General features: G+C 45.3%; 1 protein-coding gene across 5 annotated transcripts in view; it reads left to right on the top strand.

Annotated features, from left to right (window-relative positions):
• The window catches only part of LOC143360551 (uncharacterized), a 407529-nt gene that overhangs the window by 266731 nt on the left and 116797 nt on the right, over positions 1-24001 (top strand). For all 5 annotated transcript variants that reach the window (XR_013083300.1, XR_013083299.1, XM_076799507.1 and 2 more), the window contains exon 2: positions 469-592. Coding sequence is in view for 3 of the 5 variants with exons in the window: in XM_076799507.1 (XP_076655622.1) it covers positions 469-592 (124 nt within the window). In the remaining 2 variants the exon portion in view is untranslated. The remainder of the gene's footprint in view (positions 1-468; positions 593-24001) is intronic.

The raw sequence follows: 24001 nt of genomic DNA, 5'->3' as shown, positions 1-24001 counted from the left end.
AAGTTTATTATTAAGGCCGCTTCTGTTTCACGTCGTATGCATTTTTCAAACTGGGAAATTATTGTTGAACCTTTTGTTCGATTAAGTGAAAGGGATTGCGAAGGACTGTGAGAGAATTTCTTAAAGTTTACAAACAATGAGAAATAATTAAGCTCAGAGGGATTATTGGAGCGGATGAATTTTAATGCCTTTGGTTAATTAAAAGAATTGATATGAGAGAAAATAAATTTAACGTTGCACTAGTGTGAATAAGACACTGAATGAGTATAAAAATGTACAGTTTCGCGATTTTACGAAACCCGTTTCCGCTAATAGTAGCCGCATTAAATGAGCAATTTAATCGCCCACAAAACGTGCCATAATGCGCACGATAATTTCAGAAACGTGTAATAAAATTTGCTTGTGGAAAAGCCGCGAGTCAGGGGGAGTCACGTTCCAAGGGGTTAATAGTTAATAATTTTGTTACAGTCCAAGCAGTACAGCGCTGGGTTCGCTGGATCAGCTGAAGGAGTACCTGACGACAGTGGGAACCTGCAAATGCGGACTCGAATGTCCGCTAAAACCTGAACAGGTCTTCAACTTCGACCCCAAGGTATGTTCGCGGTCATTTTTATCACGGCCTGGTCACGATCGTTTCGTGTATTTCGTGTCTAGGAAAATTACCGTAATTACGGCGTGTATATATATATATGTACACGAGTGCATATTGAATATTTGTATAATACTCGCAAAGAAGTATTACCAGGGGGGAGATTAACTATCTCCGGAGAGTTGCAATCATGGATAGGTATGGTCACGATACGTATCCCCCAACTTCCCCGCAAATGAATATTTATTTAAAACGTACAGGCTTTTCCTCTTGAAAAACACGCTGCTTTGGAAATCCGTGCTGCGTTGGGAATTCGAGGCAATTATTTCGCTTTTTAAGTCACTTCGCGGCGATACTACCGAGATTATGGCGAGAACGGCAGATTAGTGTGGTAATGTGTGCTTGTGAGCTACATGTTTTAATTAGCGAAAGCATAGGATTGCATGTTCGGGATATTATATAGATGTTACTTATTGTAATATTTCATTTCAAATGTGTGAATCCGGAATTCGAGCGATTTTTACAATTTTTAGGCATTCTATTTTCAGACATGTAAGTTTTCAGATTTTCTCTGCAGGTCCGTCTAATTTCGATATTTCCAAAATTTTCTTCCCGTCTTGAAGTATACAATAAATAATAAGAATTTCTCTAAGAGAAAAAATACATTTGTAGTTCCATACTATCTGCTTACATCCCGACTAGTCGCAGTCCCGTATTTGCGACGGTTCTCCTGAGAAAAATTCTTTAAAAACACCTGTTGTGCATTAAACAAGAACCCCGTTAAATTCGTTCCTGCCTCCAATTTCCATCGTTATGTTCAATTATCCTGTCGCATTGAAGCGCCCATTTTTCTCTAGAAAAATTACATTTCTAGTTCGACACAATCTGCTTATATCCCGATTAGTCCCAGTCCCGTATATGCGACAGTTACTCTGAGAAAAATTCTTTAAAAACAGCTGTTTTCCATGAAACAAGGAGCCCCTCCTTAGTTTTGTCTCTGCCTCAAATTTCCCTCATTACGTTCAATTACCCTGTCGCATTGAGGCGCCCACTTTTCTCTAGAAAAATTACATCTCTAGTTCGACACTATCTGCTTACATCCCGATTAGTCCCAGTCCCGTATTTGCGACGGTTCTCCTGAGAAAAATTCTTTAAAAACACCTGTTTTTCATGAAACAAGGAGCCCCTCCTTAGTTTCGTCTCTGCCTCAAATTTCCATCATTACGTTCAATTATCCTGTCGCACTGAGGCGCCCACTTTTCTCTAGAAAAATTACATTTGTGGTTCCATACTATCTGTTTACATCCCGATTAGTCCCAGTCCCGTATATGCGACGGTTCTCCTGAGAAAAATTCTTTAAAAACACCTGTTTTTCATGAAACAAGGAGCCCCTCCTTAGTTTCGTCTCTGCCTTCAAATTTCCATCATTACGTTCAATTATCCTGTCGCATTGAGGCGCCTACTTTTCTCTAGAAAAATTACATCTCTAGTTCGACACTGTCTGCTTACATCCCGATTAGTCCCAGTCCCGTATTTGCGACGGTTCTCCGGAGAAAAATTCTTTAAAAACAGCTGTTTTCCATGAAACGAGGATCCACCCCTTAAATTTGTCCCTGCCTCGAGTTTCCATCGGCAATTTCCATCTTTACGTTCAATTATTCTGTCGCATCGATGCGACCACAGGCTGAAAGTACGAACAACGATTCTCGCGTTCGTCGGGAAAGGCCTACGCAAACAAAAACCGAAGGTTGAAATGTTTTAGCGCTGGCCGTGTCCGCGGATTTATTCCAATAGGAAGAGAGTTTGTCCGTAGGCTCCTCGAGAGGAGCATACAAACGTCTATAAGAAGACAATCGGGGATTTAAAGCCATCCGGCTGCGGGCAGGACGATTTAAATAAATCTCCCGCATAGTTCCCCGGTACAAGAACTCTGAATCGGGGAATCGAGGCTCGTAAAAACCTTTCGGAGGTTTGCGCGTCGCGTCGCGTCGCGTCGCGTCGCGTCGCGTCGTCGCGGCCGCTCCGCGAGTAAATTGTTGGCCGTGTAGCAAAACGACGAGCGCGTGTTCCTGTCGTAATCTGCCCGGAGAAATCTCCGGTGTGTCGGCCGTGCCTCGTGCAATGAGTCAATACTCTTTTGAGCATTTCACTCATACCATCGCCGCGTCGCCGTCCCGGTGCTCTATGTGGCACGAGCGCGCGACGACGCTGAGAAAACGCATGCATCGGGCCCCGGAGCGTGCACAGCGTGCACAGCGTGCGCAGCTCGCGCATGATGCGTTTCCCATTTTTCTGCGAGACACCCGTGATCCCACGACGCTGTCTACCTCTCTCCGCCCGGTGAAAGTTCACCGGATGGATGATCCCCCTGTGAACCGGCACGTCTAATTACGATTATTAGCCGAACGACCGTTCCTTATCGATTGTCCTCGACTTCGCGAGTCCTCCGTCCGCGAGACCGCAATTACTGCTGATACGGCGAATTTGCATTTTTGTTACGGAGAAAATTTGCACCAACAGAAAGGACAATATGAACAGTTTCGTGTTGTTTAGTATAAATTACTTTGGGAGAGCTTGTATTACTCAACAATGGGACTGAGGGATCTGTATTGTATCTATACTATATCTCCTAGGTTCGAAGGATTCCCGAGGTCATTTCAAGCAACTTTTTCCTTTACGAAAATCTTCTCCGCCTGTTCGTTCAGGAGTTATTCACGAAAAACGCGGACCAATCAGGGCGCGGCTACTGGGGACGGGTTCCGGCTCGGCCAATGCCAGCGCCACGCTCAGCGGGGCCTGTCGCGGGGCCCGTCGCTGTTGGCACGCTCTGATTGGTCCGCGTTTTTCGTTAATAACTTCTGAACGAAGCCCCGGAGAACATGTTCGCAAAGGGAAAAGTTACTCGAAATGACCCGAGGAACCCCTTTCAAGCTTCTCCGAAATTTTTGGGAAATTTCTATTTTGCACAAAGATTCTACTTCGACGAATAGAACGAATAGACGTTTAGTTGGTTGCGCGGCGGTCCTTCAACAGCTCCTCGGACAGCAGCATTGTCGGAGCCGGCCGGGTTCGAAAAAAGGACGCCTCGGACACGAAGAACGAGCCCGGCGAGCCCCGGGCCCGCCAACAAACGATTACTCCGCGGCGAGTTAACCGGTTAACCGAGCGTAATTATCATTGACGCGCCAATAAGCCCGGCGGAACGCGCAGGTTCGGCATTAACAACGTTAATTTGGAGGGTGCACGCGGCGGCGCATCGGCGCGCAAATTAAAAATTCACGAAACCGCCGAGAGAGACCCGGCCGGAAAGAGAAAAAGAGAGTGAGAGAAAGCGACTATCCATCCAGGCCGAAGCGAGAGCGCACCGCTCATCAGTTTTGCTTAATTATTCCGGTAGCATGCGACGATATAGGAGGAAAACGTATAATTATCCGTGCACCTGCTCGCTAACCGCTCACTCAGCCCCGCCGCTGCCTCTGCTTGTCCGACGCGTTTCTATCCGCGGTGCGTTAATGCGATCCTTAATTAAACTTTATCATCGGGCATCGGTCTACGAGAATTCATGGCGGCCATCGATCCCCCCGGATCGTCGGCGACGACAACGCTCGACGTGATAATAATTAATAATCATTTGCATAACGTACACCACGGCGGCCGGGACCCACTTACAATATAATCTCCGGGCACGCCGGTTTATCGTTTCATCGGCCAATTATCAACGGCTCGGAGTCATTGTCTCCGTGACGATTTCGGCCGGTCGAGCATTATCATCGGATCTGCGCGAGAGGATTAATTTCGCCTCGATTAAACGCGATTGTCGAACGTGTTCCGATTAACGTGTGATCGATCGAGGTGGCAATATTTTTCAAAATTTCGGACGTTGCTCACTACTTTTTTATTGATATTCATGTATGTTTTGCTTTTGCTGTGTCCGGCTCGCAACGGTTCGCTTAATTAATGAGAGCCTTATGAGGAAATCTGAGATGTTCAAGACGGTTGTTTTTCGGCCGCTTTATTCCAAGAGAAAGTTTATCGAGTCTGTTAACAGTATATATTTCGCCCCTGGTGCATGCGAATGAGTTTTTGGTATAACGATTCTCTCGCGAACCATAAATTCGGTGTTCTCAAGTGATTCGTTATATTTGTGAAAGTCATACTGTCGGTTTAAATCGAAACTGCGAAGGAGTTTGAACGAGTGTCTCGCAACAAATTTATGTCACGTTGGAGTTACGCGATCTGTGCAAACATTATGAATAATGTCCGGTTTCAATGCAATCGTTTCCGTCCATTTATGGGAAAGTTATTCTGATTTAACGGTAGAACTACCGGACGAGTCAAAACGACTTAATTTTTTCTTTTAGATATATTGAAATTATAAATATGTTTCCATGAGAAAATTTTTTGATACATTTCTCTATCGAGAAAGAATTTTGTTGTTATTACAAGGCAATGTATGCTAGTTGCGTTTAGTGCTCGGTAGTTCTTGCGTCAAAGCGTGCGCCATTAATTGTGACTACTCAAAACGACTTAATTTTTTCTTTTAAATATATTGAAATTGTAAAGATGTTTCCATGAGAAAATTTTTTGATACATTTCTCTATCGAGAAAGAATTTTGTTGTTATTACAAGGCAACGTATGCCAGTTGCGTTTAGTGCTCGGTAGTTCTAGCGTCAAAGTGTGCGCCATTAATTGTGAAACGGACTGTACATCCACTCCAGAAAATTCCGCCACGAACAACAAAAATCCCAGGCCACCGTGCGATTAACAAAATAACACGGTCCGACAAGAGCCGTCAACCAATACTGGAAGTTCCCCAATAAATAAATTATCCGATATTTATGGCGGAGCCGAGGGCCGAGCGGTCGCATTAAAATTGTTCGCGGGACTCTCGGTACACAAATGAGTGATGATCACGGTGCCCCCGGCCGACAAGAAACCATCATAAATTACAGTCATCGATATATTTCTCCCGGTCGTGCCGCGGACGTTTCGCGAGAGAAGTATTCGCGTCGCGTACCCGCCCCGTATAACCAAGATGTCTCCTCGCTTCTGGCAACAGTCCGTCGTCCGCCGATCGTATCAGCCAAACGAATCTGCAATGCAAACTGCCTATCTAGCCGCGCGGACAATGAGGCTGCCGGTCTGGACATCGCGCGATTTCAACGAGGGGTTGGGGGGTTGGGGTGGGGGGAAGAAGAAGAAGCGCTGGAGGCCGGAAGGAGAATAAGAAAACGGTGTACGTGGAGCGAAATCGGCAGAGAACCGAAGCCAGGATGGCATCGTCTCGAGTGGGCCGGGGTCGATATTGAATAACCGAGGGATTAGCATAATCGAGGCCGAAGTTCCTAGATCGCGAAAACCACTGCCACTTGAAACGCGCCCTGGGCGTCGAAGGGCGACCTTTCGCGTGAAAAGTGATTTCTAAGAATTTTTTTTTACAATAACTATCGGACTTACGGGAGTAGGCCCTTTGTGGGGTGTAAACGGGTAGTCTTGAAGTACAAGTGTGTTTTTTTTTAGTTAAATTCTACCCGTTATTTACTGAATAATGTCGCATAATAGACGTCTCAACAGTTATGGCAGTGTAAGCGTTGCGAGCAACACTCACAATTGTTTTTTGAAACGGAGAAAGTGAGAAATTTTCCTAGTAGAGGGACGGGAACACTAAGTGTAGCGTCAAGGACAACTATAGGCATTGATCAGTGTTGCCGGATCAGGACTTGTCCCCCCACTCTAGCTTCCCCTTCCACCGCGCTGTTCCCCCACGCCTCCTCCACGGGCCAGTCACGTGACGCTTTCCGTCTCCGTCGCGCATGCGTTGGAATGTCACGTGACTAATCCGGCACCAATAGAGGGAGGGTAACTTCTTCCCCTCGATTCCCCTAATCTGGCGACTCTGTATTCTTCTAATGTCTATAGATTTATCTTCGATTCCATTTTTGTTATAAACGCATAAAATTCTCTGTTGATTATATTCCCAGAAAACTAACTCCTCAGTAAAAAATTTAAACAGTCCACTACCGGAAACTACCCTATTCTAAAGGGTGTGTAAACATTTTGTTCACTGCCCATGTATATTAAACTGTTTCAAAATCGACTACACGTCTCCAATATCACGTCAGCATGATGCACAAGCTCCCCAGTTCGGACAGAGGCGTGTGCCTAATTTATCAATAATTTGTCGCGTGTATCAAGCCCTCGCATCTCCGTTCTCAGCGTGAACAACGTGATTCCAGCGAATTCCGAACTTCCTCGAGCGGGAAAAAGAGAGAAACATAGAACGATAGTCCTGGAACGAAAGAGAGAGAGAGAGAGAGAGAGGGAGAGAGAGAGAGAGAGAGAGAGAGAGAGAGAGAGAGAGAGAGAGAGAGAGAGAGAGAGAGAGAGAGGGAGACAGAGAGACTGGAGGGGTTTCCCTCGTAGTTCTACGGGAAACAGAGAAATCGCTCTCCGTGGCTCGATGATTCCGTACGGTGTGCACGCAACAATAGGCGGAAACGTCGAGCGTTACAAAAGGAGCGCCGCGCGCGAGGTAGAGAAACGCCGGACACAGGAACACCCGCGGTCCGATAAAGAATCGGTGCCCCGAATCAAATGGTTCCCGGGGGAAAACGGTTCGGGGTTCTCTGTCTCCTCCGCGTTTATGGCACTCCGAAGATCGTCGCGGGATAGTTACGGTGTCTGGCCATTGTAATTGGCCTACACACACTGTGCGAAACCTGTTGCCCCGCTCTCCCGGATCGATTCGATTTTTCGATCCGCGTGGCACGCACGGCTTCGCTCCCGGCACTCGCAAAAATTTCCAAGTCTTTATTCCCGTTCGACGCGCCCCGTTTTAATTGCATCGACTCACTGCTCTCGTAAATGGACACGGCACACGACTAATTGGATACGGACACGGACACGGGCTGCCTTGATTAACGCCCGGAATCCTCTTTCGGCGAGCTCTTTTTTTCCCCTGCTCTGCACCTCGCGCCCGAAACGATCAACGAATTTCGCGACTATGGTCGTTCATTTTGTAATCGCTGTTTCCCATCGATAATTTTGTTACAACGCTATTGTTGTCTCCAGGAGAGAAAAAAGCACGGTGATATTAAGTGGCCAGGGGTGGGGGTCGAGAAGCGATGGCGGGGAAGAAGTTCCCCCTCTACGTCGGAGGTTTGCAAGGATAGAGACGATCTAATGCAGGCCTGGGCAACTCGTGGCCCGCGAGCCACGAGCGAGTCTTCTTCCCACTCTTGAGACACCCCCACCATGCTCCTATGGATTGTGGGAGAGGGGGACGCCGGGCTAGGAACCTATACAGGAGGTTGTCGTCTCCAGGAGAGATAAGATCACGGTAATATGAAGTGGTGGGGGATCCTTTACACTAGTGGTGGGGGTCGAGAAGCGATGGCGGGGAAGAAGTTCCCCCACTACGTTGTAGGTTAGTAAGGATAGAGACGATCTAATGCAGGCCTGGGCAACTGGAGGCTCGCGAGCCACGAGCGAGTCCTCTTCCCACTCTTGAGACCCCCCACCATGCTCCTATGGAGTGTGGGAGAGGGGGACGCTGGGCTAGGAACCTATACAGGAGGTTGTCATCTCCAGGAGAGATAAGATCACGGTAATATGAAGTGGTGGGGGATCCTTTACACTAGTGGTGGGGGTCGAGAAGCGACGGCGGGGAAGATGTTGGCCAGGGCTGATCTAATGATTGTGCTAGCGGGGAAATCACATTCGAAGCGGGTAACAAGTTCAATTTGTGGCCGTTTGGGTTCGCGGCTCGCGAATATTCGCAACGGGACATATTTACACCGGCCTGGGAGAACAGTCGTAAAATTCCCGGGTACTATTATCAAAGTCGAACGACGTCGCGATGTCTGGCCGGTGATCTTCATCCGAGACCGTTTGCCGATTACAAAAGGGATCCGCCGGCTGCGGAAACCGTCGGCCACCAACCCCGAGGCCGTTCTTTTCCTCGGCGGAAACTTTGTGGCTCGCCGACCGAATCCTTTTCCACCGAGACACCGTACAAGATTACTTTCTTTGTAGAAGCGAAGTTCGTTTCCCTGCCGATGGCTCCGGTCGATTACAAAGACCGCCGTTCGAAAGGCCGGTCTCCCTTTTGTGTCGCGGTTTCGTCTATCCGCGAAAGTCCTGCCTCCTCTCGTCCCCGCAGTTCCTCGACCACTTTCTTCTTCCCCTCTTTCTGTCCTTCTCCTTCTCTTCCCCTCGTCGCCGATCGGAATTAATCCCGCGCTCGATTGGAAATTAAGAATCGAAGGGCGGGACAAAGTTTCGAATCGTTCCTCAACCCATTGCCTTGGATCTTAATTATTATTTAATTACAGAATTTAAAATTCTTTTTATCTTGGATCTACCAAGCCTGTACCCATTAAAACTAGAATTTTATTTCACGACACTTAAAATTTGTCCGTAAAAATTGGAATTTGCATAGACGGTTAAACTTCACCTTGGCAACCCAGAAATTAAAAAATTTTTTAAATATAATTCTGAAGATCTTGACGAGAAAATGCTAAAGATCGAAGTTTCAAGGCGAGGAATTCACTGGTGCAAAAGTTATGCGATTTTAAGCGTCCTTGACAGGCAGGGGCGACATAAATCCGAGCTCGTTCGAAGAAGCGATTCTCGAATAGGAGACATAGCGGGCGACGAAGGCCCGACGATGCGAATTCATTAAAGCAAATTACTTAGGCTTGGGTTTAAACAAGAAGGGCTCGATGTAATAAAAGGGTGCTCGGTTACCCTTTGTTAACGTCATGGTGCAACTCGTACGTTCGCTTAAGCAGTCGCTAATACATCCGCCGAGACAGAGAGAGAGCGAGCGAGAGAGAGAGCCGAGACCATTCGGTGATAATGAATAGCGACAACTCCATAAACTAACTTCTCTCGAGAGGCGCTGCGCGTGTGCACTATGTGTGCACCGTGTGTGCACCGTGTGTGCAGCGTCGAGCGCGAAACGTCGAGTTTTCGACGCGGCAATGACGAGGCACGGTGCACAACGGTTGCATCGCCCGCGAAACTGTGAGATTAGAACTGAACGGCGGCGTTTACATTCCGGCCAACTACAATGACTGCACAGAAATGCAATTCCCCGCCGACAATGGGAGTACGCGATCCGGATAAGCGACTTTTCATCGGGCCTGCAGGATCCCGGAAACTACTCGCGAAAATAATCTAATGACGTGCGTACATCGCGATACCAGCACGCTCGGAACTCGCAGAATTTCTGCGGGAATTCAATTCTCGTGATTCCCCATGCTCCGGAAATGTTATTTTCAGGGGATCTCTAATAGCGCGTGCACAATTTTTTAAATACGCGTGTACGAACACTAATCAAATCTCTATGCTCGTCGTTAGGAATTTTCTAGTTCGCAAATTGTAACTGTTCCGCATAGTGGAGCTGAAATAAGGGTTGTTACCCCTTGAATTGAAAACAGGCGTGCTCCTGGGATGATATCGCTGGTAATATTTGTTACTGATATTAAACAATATTTTTACGCGCCTAATAATATAAAGCAATGTATGAAGTATCGTAGACGGGGTTAAATCTAGGGATTAAATAGAAATACAATAGGGGTATCAAGGGGTTGAATAGAAATACAGACGAATATATTTGTATATCAAGGGGTTGAATAGAAATATAGACGAATATATTTGTACATCAAGGGGTTAACTAGAAATTAAGTTTTCGCTTGACAATTTTCCCAAAAAGCGTGAACATATGACAACTGAAAATTTCGTTCTAGCCCCGTTTGGAATATAAATTTGATTCTATTAAAATTGATTAAAATCGTCGGACAGAAAATAATTCCAGGGGCGTGGAATATTTTTATCGGGCTCAACATGGTCGACAACTCTTCAACCACCACCACCACCACCACCACTTGGCATACTGTACACACGGTGTACAGATATCCCGTATTCTCGATAATTCTGTGGATAATTCGATTTTCTCCGAATTGCCGGGCTCGCGCCGCTGCAATTGAATTTCTATTAATAAAAACGGATATTGGTCGCTCGTGTATATACCCGGGCTATACCCCACCCCCTTACCTTCTCACCCTCAGTTCACCCTCTGTTCACCCTTTCCGTACCAATATTTCCGCTTCCTTCTTAATTTCTGCAAGCTCCCCTACCAACGCTATTTTTATTTTCCTTTCCAATTATCGTTACTTGTTACCTCTTCGCCAATCGAGCTTCTATTTCCTCCATTTCCACACCCCACCCCCACCCCTCCGAGGTTTTCTCACGGTCTCTCGTTTTTTCGCGTACAATTCTTAAACATCTTTGTGCCTCATCGTTCTAACCCCTCGTTTCTTTTTAATCCGGAACTTCCCGGCCAAAATAACTCGTTTCATTTTCAATTACTTCTTCTTGTTGCCTTTTCTACGTTCATCTTTTGTTCCTGGCCGCACACGTTCCTGTACAATCGCGAACAGAACGTATTGGGATATTATCGAGAGATCAAGGAGATCTGTACTAGCCTTAAAAGTGATCTTTTACAGTGATTTATAGTGATTTACAGTGATTTACAGTGATTTTTCTATATATGTCGCCGAGGCCTGGATGATAAACGTCGCGGAATTGTCCCCACTACCGCGGGGTATATCTCGTGGGGGGCCACGAGCTCGAGTGGCCTTGGACGCCGAGAAATGTAAACATAACACGGCTCAGGTGTATCTCCCAGATGACATACGACGCTACTGACATACATCGCTGCTGACATATATCGAGAATTCACTGAATTTGAACTGTGAAAATTCTGCTAAAAAAAAAAAATAGTAAAATATAGCTGAGCTCATTCTAACACTACCAAGCATTAACAGTAACTGGTAAATATTGTCTTACAAAAATGGCAACCCTAAATTTATTGAGATTTTACAGTTTCCATCATTCTGAAATATAAAACCGGTCATTCTGACCATGGCAAATTTGCCACTAGTAACAACCCGTTGAAACTATTAAGAAAAGAAACGAATATCTAGGCTAAGGGACCCAAGTAACTGTCGCTGTGGTGCCAATTACTGTGCCCATATTAATTATATTTTATTTTTGAAGCATAACGGATGTTAAAAAAGAGATATCAAATTTTTGTCCATTAAAATCAGTGTTATATCTCTTTCTTAAATATTCGTTACTCTTTAAAAATCGTGTAATTAATGTAGGCACGGTAATTGGTGCCCCCGAGGTAATTGGGTCCCTAACTCCTATGTAGCTCCCCCGTGTGCTGCAATTAATGCAACGTCCGTTTTGCAGAAAAATCGACGGTACACCGACAAGTCGCTGTGTAAACAGCTTGTCCGCTCGTAAATTCTCCGGCAGATTTTCATAATAAATAAGTTTGATAACACGCAGCCCGGCATGCGAATGGCTCGATTAATTGATCACGGCGGGACGTGTCCGGCTCGTTCTTTTTCGATAATCGGTGCCAGTTCGAATGTCAGTTTTGCCGTGGGTATGATTGAGATCAATCCCTTATTGGAAAATTGTTGGTGGAGATCGACAGCTGTGGAACCGGTGGAACTAGTCGGCTGACAAATCACCTTGTTACCATCGTGGAACCCGATAGTTTGTTTTTCGGAGCAGCGGGAAGGGGGAGGGAGGACTCTAATTGGTTTATTATACTCGACTCTAACGTGCTCGGTTTTTCTCAATTTTTTTTTCTTTTTAAATGAAATGATTTCAGCGTAATTGCTGGCTACAATTTCGCGCGTAATTTTGTACGATTCGATATTGTTACCGTTTCCATAATTAATTATAGGAACGACGGAAACAATGGTGAATTTAATACCGTTCGGAGCGAGAGAGTATTGTGTTGTGCCCCTGGAAAGCTTAATACGGGTGATTAAACAGGTACATGATGGTAATTAGCGTGTGCATATGAATAGATACACGTGCTAACGTCTAAACTGTCTTAATGGAGCCAGCCATTGGTTAAACTAGTTATTCGACGTGCTTTCGTAAATGGATATTACAAATTTCTGCGATTAGTGGGGCCCGTCGGCAAATTTGCATAAACTAATTTCGAGGTAGTCGAATTTATCGATATATTGTTTCCCGTACCAACAGTTACGTCGATGAAAAATTGTTGTCGAGTTTCGTGTTTTATCGTTTTCCGAAGATCGTGTTTTGTTCGCTGTGTGCGTGCAATGCACTGTAATTTCGTTAATTGTTTTCTAGTCGTGATAACAACGATGATTGCCACGGCGGTATTAAACTCGGAATAGGCGGCCGTGGTGGGCAAAAACCTGCCGAGATCTTTTATTAACCCCTTCTTCCCGCAAATTAGCCACCATCTTGTTTCCCTAACTTAAAGCAAAGTTTGATAGCTACGTGGCAGCGCTTCCTGAAACGAAATGAACCGTGACGGAATCGTTTATTACCGCTCCAACTGAAAACCACTCAGCTCGACGGTTTTTCTGCGATGAGTAATTTCCTAATGACTTTCCTAATCATCTGGCCTGCTGGATCTCAATTTCATTAAAAAGAATTGAATTATATTATTATTTTTACATAACATATAGCATAATATAATATCATATTATATGTTATATTATAATACATTATTATTTATATAATTATTCTTAATATAATGTAAACATAAATATGATCATGAATATATCAATATAATATGTTTAATATAAACATGAATATAATATAAAATATAATATACGCCTACATATAATATATCATATTACATATTATATTATATATTATATTATAATATATACTATTGCTTATATAATTATCTTTCGTTAAATAAAATATTCTCTAACATTATTTCCGTACAAAATCGTACATTATTAATTCGGTAAAAATTGCCAAAAAATTGATTCCTGACCTACCAAGAGCAGTCCAATTAGACCCAAAAAAAAAAAATAATAATAATAATAAGCCCACAATAAAAGATGTTCGCGTCGCAATTCACCTGCAGGCGGAATATTCGTGGTATCAGGAAAGAGGGTAGAAGAGCCGTGCAGAGACGAAACGCGTAAAACGAGACAATAAGAATCCGGTCGTGGAAAAAGTACTGGCGGCGGGTGTCTCGTATGTCTGAGGACACGAACGCCGCCGCGGAGCTAGCATAACCGGCGTAGCTTATGCAGCATGTGTGTAGAATCGGCCCAAGGCGATATTCCCAGCTCGTCTTCCTCGGATCTCGCTCGTCAGATGGGATTTCCTCGGCGGAACGTCGCCGTGGCGGCTCTGCTCGCATCGCGTGAGCGCGGTTTTATTCACCGCGGCCGCATTAACGTTCATAAACTTTGAGCGTACCCGATGCCATATTTCAAGTTAATGAGCGCAATAAATTTATACGTCGCGGTAGACTGGCAGGGAGACAGGGAGATTGAACGGCGAGAACAGGGTGGCTGGGTTGACCCGGGGAAAGAAGGAAAAGGAGAGAGAGAGAGAGAGAGAGAGTGAGAGAGGGGGGAGAGGGAGAGAGAGAGAGAGAACGTCGACTGCGCGCTGCAAGTGGGCGTCCCGAGAAAAAGGAGGAAATCAGGAGACGAGAGCCAGATAGGAACCGGGTGGAGTGCAGGAAAACGCCGGGGCATAAAGATCTTAACAAAGAATAGAGGGGAACAAGGACGGGTACAACCCGGCGCAGAAGTACCGCCGCTACTACCTCGCGAAACGCTGACGTTCCTCTGCAATTCCGTCACTCGAGTCAATTTGCATACAGTCGCCTCGGAAAGCAAGTTGACCCTCGAACGGCAGATCTCTTTTTTCAATACTGCCCAATTAGCGATGCTTAGAACCGTAACTTTAATTACATTCGTTTCTAAACTACGGTGATTTCTCGATATATGTCGCCGAGACTTGGATGATAAATGTCGCGGAATTAGCCCCACTACCGCGGGGTATACCCCATGGAAGGCCAATAAGCTTGAGAGACCTCGGACGCCTCTAGAGCTTCGCTGTCCTTTTCTACGTTCGACGTGGATCAAAGAATAGTCTCCTGGACGATATATGTCCCTGGCTAGACCCGTGTTTTGGTGTATTCAGTAAACACTGTGTTTCCAATGATTAGCCCGATTTCCAAGGATTTACCATTGTATTTACAAGGGTACCGATTTCTTCCGAAATAAGACGATGTTTCTCTCGAAACAAGCAAATCTCTATCCCCTCTTCTTCTTTCGAAGTTCCCGCTCTCGACGCTGCGCGGCCGACCACTTCATGGTCTTCCGCTCTCTGTCGGTCCGCTCGAGGACAAAGTCAAGTCGCACGGGGGTACCCTCATCCGAAATACGACGAAAGCCGTCCCCGAGCCATTTTCTTATATCGAAAGGAAAACTCTACACGTCTTATAGACACATTAGTCTGTCTACTGTTCCCGATACAACACCTTTTCGGTCAGCTTCACTACCAGAATTCTAGTTCGCTATTACGGTCAGCAAAAATTGGGGGGTGTAGTTTGAAACAATAAAAAGATCGCAAGAATTCCAGAGAAAATCAGTACATTACTCGCAACCTAATGAAACCATTAGAGAGAGGAATGAATCCCTCTCTTCGGTTCCTATGTGTTATAATTTTAATCCCCCGCTCCCCTAAAGAAACGGGACAGGGGGGCCTAAAGAGAACGGCGTGCGAAGGCGGTGGCAGCGAGAGAGTGACCCGCGCCGCGATCATTAATGCGATTGCAGTTCCGTCGGGTTATCTCGTGGCGGGGGTGGTTTGCAGTTGCGCGGGGGAGAGAGGGGTGTGAGAGAGAGAGAGAGAGAGAGAGAGAGGGTGGTTTCGCAGCGGCGCGACAGCAGCCTGCGGCTGCACCGCGAGGCGCTGCACGTCGCGGCGCATTGAGAGAGCACGAGTAGTAGAGACGCGACGAGGGGCGGGGGTGGGGGGGAGAGGGTACAGCCGGGGACACTTGAGGTGAATGTTTTGCGAATGGTCGGTAGATGTCTGGTTTGCTCGAGGCTGATATCGACCTGGGTCTCGGAGTCCGGAGCCGCCGCCTTCGACCCCCTCCAACACGTTGGTAGCCCCGGCATCGAGCCGGCCCGTTGGTGCACCATCACCGATCCACACCACCAGAGAACAGACTGACTCCGGCCGCACACCACCATCGCCGAAAACCACCACCACCACCACCACCACCGGCACGGACATCAAGAGGCTTGTTCTTGCGCCCCGCTCAAAGTTCATGTCCGTTTCATATGTCTCACCTCTCGCTCCTTCACGGATTCTTACCCCCGCTTCACCGACGATCTGCACCCCTCACCCCCCGTCGCTCCCTTCTTCCTACGATCCTCAACCGCCACCCCTCCCTTCCTCCCCCGTCCACATTCCCTGTCCCTCTTCTCGCGGCTTTCCTTCATCCCCGACGTTCCGCTCTCTCGCGTACACCGTCTGCTCCACGTCGCTCCTCTAAACTCCCCGGGACTTGCTTAGGCTACCAACCCCGGCTTATCGCCCCCTACCACGGACACCTAAACCTCGGGGGCTGGCCTGCTCGATTTATCCCACTGTTCCGCGGGCCCGGGGTGCGGAAACCAAGTCGATACTGCGAGGCTGCACCAACGGGTTCTTGGATGACGGACTCTCGGGAGGAAAGATGCGTCCAGGTGGTCAGGGGGGGGGGATGGTCGGAGGGTTCTTCGGGAGTGGGACGGGGTAGCTAGCTAGGAGTTTAGTCGGCCGGTTCGGACACATTGATTTTCGAGATGCTGAGCTAGTTTAATTGGGAAGCCCGGTCTCCGGATCATTAGTCCCGGAGAGTGTCGATATCGGAAACTGAACCGGGCGGTTGGCAAGCTGTGGAAGATGCTTGTCTGTGAACCGAGTTGCCAATGGACCTTGCACGTGTGTCCTTTTTGGTAGCGAAGCGGACCATAATGGCGCGCCCTTATAGTCCCACCAGAGTGACATCGACACTTTGTGGACGCGTCAGAGAGCGGGAAGAGGGTATGGATTTAAATTGACGTTAGGGATAATTGAGTAACGAGGCACCGAATCTATTTCCACACCTAAATAGTCAAGTCTGATCTAGTTGCACCCCCTAGATAAGAAAAAGTCCCAAACCGCCTTGGAGTCCTAAACGTCTACAACTACCCCGGTGGTTACTTAGTTTAATTTTTGGTACTGAAGCAGATCATAATGACGCGCCCTTATGACGTCACCCACCAGAGTGACATCAAAACTTTGTGTCGCCGTGGACGTGCCAAAGAGCAGAAAGAGAGTATGAGTTTAAACTAACTTTGGGACCAATTGAGTAACAAGGCACCGAGTTTATTTGCACACCCAAATAGTCAAGCCTGATGTAGTTGCACCCCCTAGATAAGAAAAAGTCCCAAACCGCCTTGGAGTCCTAAACGTCTACAACTACCCCGGTGGTTACTTAGTTTAATTTTTGGTACTGAAGCAGATCATAATGAACGCCCTTATGACGTCACCCACCAGAGTGACATCAAAACTTTGTGTCGCCGTGGACGTGCCAAAGAGCGGGAAGAGAGTATGAATTTAAACTGACGTTAGGAACAATTGAATAACATTTATTTTCAAATTTATTTTCAATCTATTTTCAAACCTAAATAGTCAAGCCTGAACAGTGTGGACCCCCCAGATAAGAAAAAGTCCCAAACCACCTCGGAACCCTGAACGTCTACACCCCGGTGGTTACTTAGTTTAATAGCTCCTCGAGTAAGCAATCGATTAATAGAATCGCCCCGTCGGACCAACGTTTCATCCCTAAGACGGTGTTTAACCGGATCGCTGGCAATCTATTCACCTAGGCGAGTCAACAGAACCGAGTCGGCGAGTCGATCGAGCGATGAGCAGGTACGAAGAAGGAACGTTGGACCCGGGTGAACAAACCGGGACACAGGGTGGAAAGTTACGGTCTGGTATAGGATACTGGTAAATCCTGTCGGTGGCCCCCGGCTCGTCCGTGTAATTTATGAGCCCGAGACCAGACCGAACGGGAAACAGAGAGACGAACCCGTAAGAGGGTGCGAGTGAGATCCCGGGCCAGGATGGAGGACGAGAGACAGCAACAGTAACAGTCTGCTTCCTTCCGTGAAATATAATTCCCGGGCACATTCACGGTTGGATAATCCACGTTCGCTTTGCATGAAAACTTATTACGCCGCCGGTAGCTCCGCTAGGACCGAGCCCATTGTCCAGGCTTTCCCTCCTGCGGCTCTCTCTGCTCTTCAGCGTCGAGCATGACAAGAGCAATTACACTTTTAAATTACGTTACACGATATTAAGCGCTTCCTTTTCTTTTCCTTCCATCCCTTACCCCGTTCCCGGCTCCCGCGTTTCCACGTGGTCCGCTTCCTCCACCCTCCCACCCCCCGCCGGTTTATTTCTGCCTAGTTTATTCGACTTCCTAAATTCTCGAAGCTAACCCGACAGCATCCCCCCCCTATTATTCCCTCACGAAGATTTGTACAGCGCCCGACGGCTTTATCCCGATTCACTCCCGCGGGATCAGCCCCGCTTCCCACCCGTCGACACATTTTCGCGCGCCGGTTCGCTGAGTTTTCCCTCATCTTTGCCCCACCGTCTTGTTCACATCCTTGGTGTTGTTTCTCTGATCTCTGTGTTTCTTTTAATCGTCGGAGGTTTAATTATTTTTGCGGCGGAATTGACGTTTTGGAATTTTAGGCGCCTTTCGAATGCGTGGAAAAAGGACCTACCGTATAAACTAATTATATCTTTGAGAATAGTCGTTATTTCTTTATGAGAAAATTGTGAAGATTACTCGGCAATATGGTGTTCCAGATGCGAAAAGATTTGTCCTGTAAAGTTTATTAGTTTCAATTTTAAAAATTCCCAAATTTACCATTTCCCCATTTCTAATCTACTCTAGTAAGTTACTCCAGTAAAAGGACCTCCATTGAAATTGCCACATCTCCGAGAATAATTAATATTTCTTCACGGAAAAAATGTGAGAATTTCCCGACAGTATGTTGTTTCAGAGGCAAAAAGATTTATCCCGAAAAGTTTATTAGTTTCAATTTTAAAAATTGCCAAATTTACCATTTCCCCATTTCTAATCTACTCTAGTAAGTTACTCCAGTAAAAGGACCTCCATTGAAATTGCCACATCTCCGAGAATAATTAATATTTCTTCACGGAAAAAATGTGAGAATTTCCCGACAATATGTTGTTTCAGAGGCAAAAAGATTTATCCCGAAAAGTTTATTACTTTCAATTTAAAAAATTGCCAAATTTACCATTTCCCCATTTCTAATCTACTCTAGTAAGTTACTCCAGTAAAAGGACCTCCATTGAAATTGCCACATCTCCGAGAATAATTAATATTTCTTCACGGAAAAAATGTGAGAATTTCCCGACAGTATGTTGTTTCAGAGGCAAAAAGATTCATCCCGAAAAGTTTATTAGTTTCAATTTAAAAAATTGCCAAATTTACCATTTCCCCATTTCTAATCTACTCTAGTAAGTTACTCCAGTAAAAGGACCTCCATTGAAATTGCCACATCTCCGAGAATAATTAATATTTCTTCACGGAAAAAATGTGAGAATTTCCCGACAATATGTTGTTTCAGAGGCAAAAAGATTCATCCCGAAAAGTTTATTATTTTTAATTTAAAAAATGTCCAAAGTCACCCTTACACCACGTTGCCTAACCTTCGAAACGGCGATTTCTGAGTCTCGCTTTTGGAAGATTTCGTGTTTGCACCTGGCGATAGTTTTCTCGCGTGATCGCGACATGTTGAAAGCGCCACCGCCGGAGCATTAATTACCCTTGTACCTCCCACGAACATCTTCCCCAGGACCTAGGGTCCTCGAGGTTTCACGCAGGACACTGTTCCCTTTTCTTGAACTCAGCAACGTTTTCCGCCGGTCCCGTCCCCTCGGCCTGACAGACGGAATAATAATTACCTTTTCGCTGGCGACGCGAAGCGCTATGAGAAAGGGACGTTTTAATTATTTTATCGCGTGACCGCCGACCGCAGCCTTTCCTCTCTCGCCTTCTCTGCGTCCCTTGTTGTTCGAACAGCCTCGCGGAATTGGATATTACGATACGCAAATGTGACTGACGTTTCATTAATATCGCCACATCGACGTCTTTTTCATTTTAATTACAAACCGAAACGACGTCGGAGGCACCGACCGACCGCTCCGCGCGGAAACTGCGGATCGAGATTTTTCAACGGAAGGGACAAACAAACGAGCTGCGAATTCGATTTCCGCTCCCTAGAGGAACCCTGCTCGCCAAGAATTCGAAGCAATTTCACTCTGTTTCCTCCGCATTGTTCGCGCGACCTTCAGTGACCTTGGAATTGGTGCTAGAGGACTCTGAATTTGTCATCGTAATTGCTACTGCACGGAAATTAATTAGACGAAGTTGCCCTTCCTCATTTATTCACCTGTCGTAGCCACATAGAAAATATTTCAACTAGGCAAACAGTGAATGAAAATAAATATTTTTGCAGCTAAAACTACATATTTTGTCAGGCAATTCTCACACAATTTTTTCCATAAAGAAATATTCATTATTCTCGGGGATGTGGTAATTTCAATGGAGGTCCTTTTACCAGAATAACTCTGCGATGAGAAACGGGGAAATGGTAAATTTGGGAATTTTTTAAACTGAAACGAATCAACTTTTCAGACCAAATCTTTTCGCATTTGAAAGAAAAAAATATTAATTATTCCCAGAGATATGGTCATTTTAATGGAGGTCCTTCCGTATAGTTGCTTTGTGACTCGGACGTCCATAAAGACTTAGTGCTTTAAATGGATTAGTTTGTAAAATTATTAAATTACGTTACTGGGAGTGACATGTTGGTTTACTATCGAAATCATTATTGCTGTCGAAGGATGTATTTAAAGATCGTTAGTAGACCCTGTATAGACTGTATGGACGATAAACCTATAGAACACTTTTAATTGCAAAGGGCTGAAGAACCACGGATTTTTCACGATCGACGAGGCTCCGAAAAAATGCATGGATCTCGTCCAGAATCGAAGGTTCGAATTTCCACATTTTCGCAAAAGAATCGGCAAAATCGGCACGGGTGGTTTGCCAGCGACGATGGCAGACAGGGAGGAGGATAGTGAGAGCGGGTTGCAGGGTTTCTTTGACGCTCCCGGCCCTAATAAATCAGGGAGAGATCGAGCTGGATACACGAGGGATGCATGCAACGGGTTATTCGTTGGCTCGTTCCGCCGGTATTTCCGCTAGCTATTCAATTTGCGGCCGTTTCGCGCCCCGGCGACCCCTTCGTCCTCGACAAATGATTTCACGCTGGAGTTGCTCCCTCTACGGGTCGTAGATGTGCCGCGTTTCGGGTAAATTTTGAATGAAATAGTTGGGAGAGCCTCGGGGACACGCGTCTAATGATTGATCCTGCTCAAGGACGCCATTGAACCTGCTGATTCCGATTTAACGACTGCGAAGAGTTACTTAGAGCGGTTAGGGGTAAACTAACCGAGTCCTTTGGTAGTCAGGCAAGGCCCGGTGTGATCCTCTTCTGTGATCCTTGAATGGGAGTTTCTTGAATGGGAACCCCAATTTCTGTTTCTATTTTTTTTTTTTTTATAAAGCTGATTTCAATTTTTTAACTATTACAGAAAATTATTGAGTGTTCTCGGAGTCCTTTGATAGTTGGGGTGAGCTGACGGGTGTGTAAAATTAATTCTGGGCCTCTAGATGGAATCCCTGCAAGCTCTTATGCGATCCTTTAACCAATTTCTGTTTATATTTTCTGGATACAGCTGATTTTAATTGTTAACTATTACAGAAAATTATTAATAGCGTTTTCAGAGTCCTTTGATAGTTGGGGGTGAGCTGACGGGGGTGTAAAATTAATTCTGGGCCTCTAGATTCAATTTTTGTAAGCTTTTATATGATCCTTGAGTAGGAATTTAATCAATTTCTGTTTTTTTTTTTTTGATAAAGCTGATTTTTAACTGTTACAGAAAATTACTAATATTGTTTTCAGAGTCGTTTAACGAATCTGGTCCGGAAAGTCGCAGAATTAATTTACACGTCAAATGTATGCATCCCTCTTTTTGGAATTATCTTCCTACAAGGAACCTAAATTTGCAACACGTTGTTAAGGGCTCTCGTAACTCTTTCGAAATTTAATCGGTGCAAGATTTGGGGCAGGATAGCACGCGAGAACTGTTCGGCCAAAATTTATTGTACCGTGTGCCGGTCGAGTTGCTATACTTCGCCTGGAGCTTGAAATACATAACTGTGGTTCACTTATTGGATTATAACCAAATTGGTGATAAGTAGGCTTTTAAAATTTATTGCTTGGGGCCTATATTGTAACAAAAATTCCTCGAAATGTAAAATTAAAATTATATAAAATTCTTATAAATATAAATGCGCATTTTTCTTATTTTTGTAAAGCGAAGAAAAAGTCTTTCGGTGATTTTAGTAATATTAACAATTAGGAGACAGACTGTTATCTTTGCGGGTAAACTGTGAACCGTGACTAAAAAATTAGCGCTACCGAGGACTGCATCGCGGTTGCATACTGCATACACTTTTTCAGAAGTAACTTTTTAAAATCACAATTTCTTTCAATTTGAGCCGCGAGGGCCGGGAGGATCCGCAGTAATTGTTCGCGGAAGGAGGTTAATCGTAAAAAACTGTGCATGGCGCACAGGTGACAGGAAAAAACGCGTCCGCTGGCACGAGGACAAATAGTGTTCCGGTGTTCGCAAGAAAACGCAATTTGTACACGGAGAGGGGGGGGGGGTCGCGTTTCATCCGCGCGGTAAATACGAAAGGCTTGTCGCCCGTGAAATCGGCGATATTTGTCATATCGATGCGGATGAAAGGCGACAATCCGGTGATCCATTATGAACACGATTTCTAAAGATCGCTTTGTCCGAGAAGTGTCGATGTGTCGTACTCGCCGAGAGCGACGATTTATAATCCAATGATATATCGATCATTCGAGCTGGACACTACCAGACGGCTCTGCAACTCTACAGGATTCGATGAAACGCGCTCCGCACCGTTTTCTGTAGAAATCACGTTTTTGGATGTCCAAAAATGTTGTACTCGAGAAGGGTGATTGCTGAGGTAATTTGAAACAACTTTTTCCTTTACGAAAATCTTCTGCGTGGCTTCGTTCTGGAGTTATCAACGAAAAACGCGGACCAATCGGAGCGCGGCTACCGGGGACCGACTCCGGCTCGGCCAATGCCAGCGCCACGCTCAGCGGGGCCTGTCGCTGTTGCCACGCTCTGATTGGTCCGCGTTTTTCGTTAATAACTCCTTAACGAAGCGGCGGAGAAGATTTTCGCAAAGGAAAAAGTTGCTTCAAATCACCTCGGGAATCGCCCCTTCGAAGTAAATAAATTTTTGAGACCAATCTGTATTATCTAAGTATTGCTACATTGTAGCCAATTAGAAATTTCTTTCTTCCTTTAATAATTTTAATCGGCTCAAACTGACATTTTAAAATTCTCATTTTCGTCATAGATGCATAGTTTTTGGTTCCAGTACCTTGCAACAAATGCGGACAATTTTTATTTTGGGGGACACACGTCTGTGAAGGTTTTGTACATGAAAGTTGATTTTTCGATTTTTGTCCATTGTTAACGCGCTGTCGTCGGTACCGGAATATTTTCCATTGGAAAACGTCGCGCCGGAATATTCCATTAATCCGACCGTAATGAAATTTAATAGACGAGAACACGCCCCGGTTTTGTATCGCACAATTTGTGCCCGGCGTATTTGCGCTGTCACGCCAGAGGAATTATCTGGCCATAGACACATTCGTGTTACATTAATGACAGCTTATTAAGGACGAGCGCGTGTTCCGTGGCACGTTCGCGGGCTGTTTTTAGTTCTGCCATTCTATTTGAGCTTCTTTCACACGATTACCTATACCCGCGGCTTCCCACATTATCGTTACAATGTGTAGTTAGCCGTACATTAGCGGAATTACCGATGCAATCTTGCGGATAGATCCGAAGCCTGTTACCGGTGATCAATCAAGCCGGTTCAAGGATTTTTCAATGCGGGAACAATTATGGAACTTGGCTTCTCTCTGTTCTGGGAAAAAAAAACTATTTGCTTCTTCTTCTTAATGCTAAACGTGTTACAAATTTAGCATCCCCGTGGAAAAACGATTCCGAAATTAATTCTAACTAGTCGGTTAATTAAAATTAAGTTTTACTAATATAAGTAAATTAATTCTGTGACTTTCCGCAAGTAATTTTAAATTGATTTTCAAGTTTCTCAGTGATACAGAATTTTTATTGCACAGCCACGACACGGTTCTAAGTAGTCTAACCCCTTTTAGTCAGACTGGACGTACATTGGGCATCATTCTCTTTGTATTTATGGCATCCCAAAATGTAAGGAAAATTGTTAACAAAAATTAACTTCCGTTTCTATTTTCAGTTGATTTTTACTACGGAACAAAATTGTTGTAATTTTAATTTTTATAAGATAAATTGTG

Source organism: Halictus rubicundus, chromosome 13 (assembly GCF_050948215.1).
Source record: "Halictus rubicundus isolate RS-2024b chromosome 13, iyHalRubi1_principal, whole genome shotgun sequence".
In the NCBI taxonomy this organism is placed as follows: Eukaryota; Metazoa; Arthropoda; class Insecta; order Hymenoptera; family Halictidae; genus Halictus; species Halictus rubicundus.
This window is presented reverse-complemented; position numbering and strand designations above follow the sequence as displayed.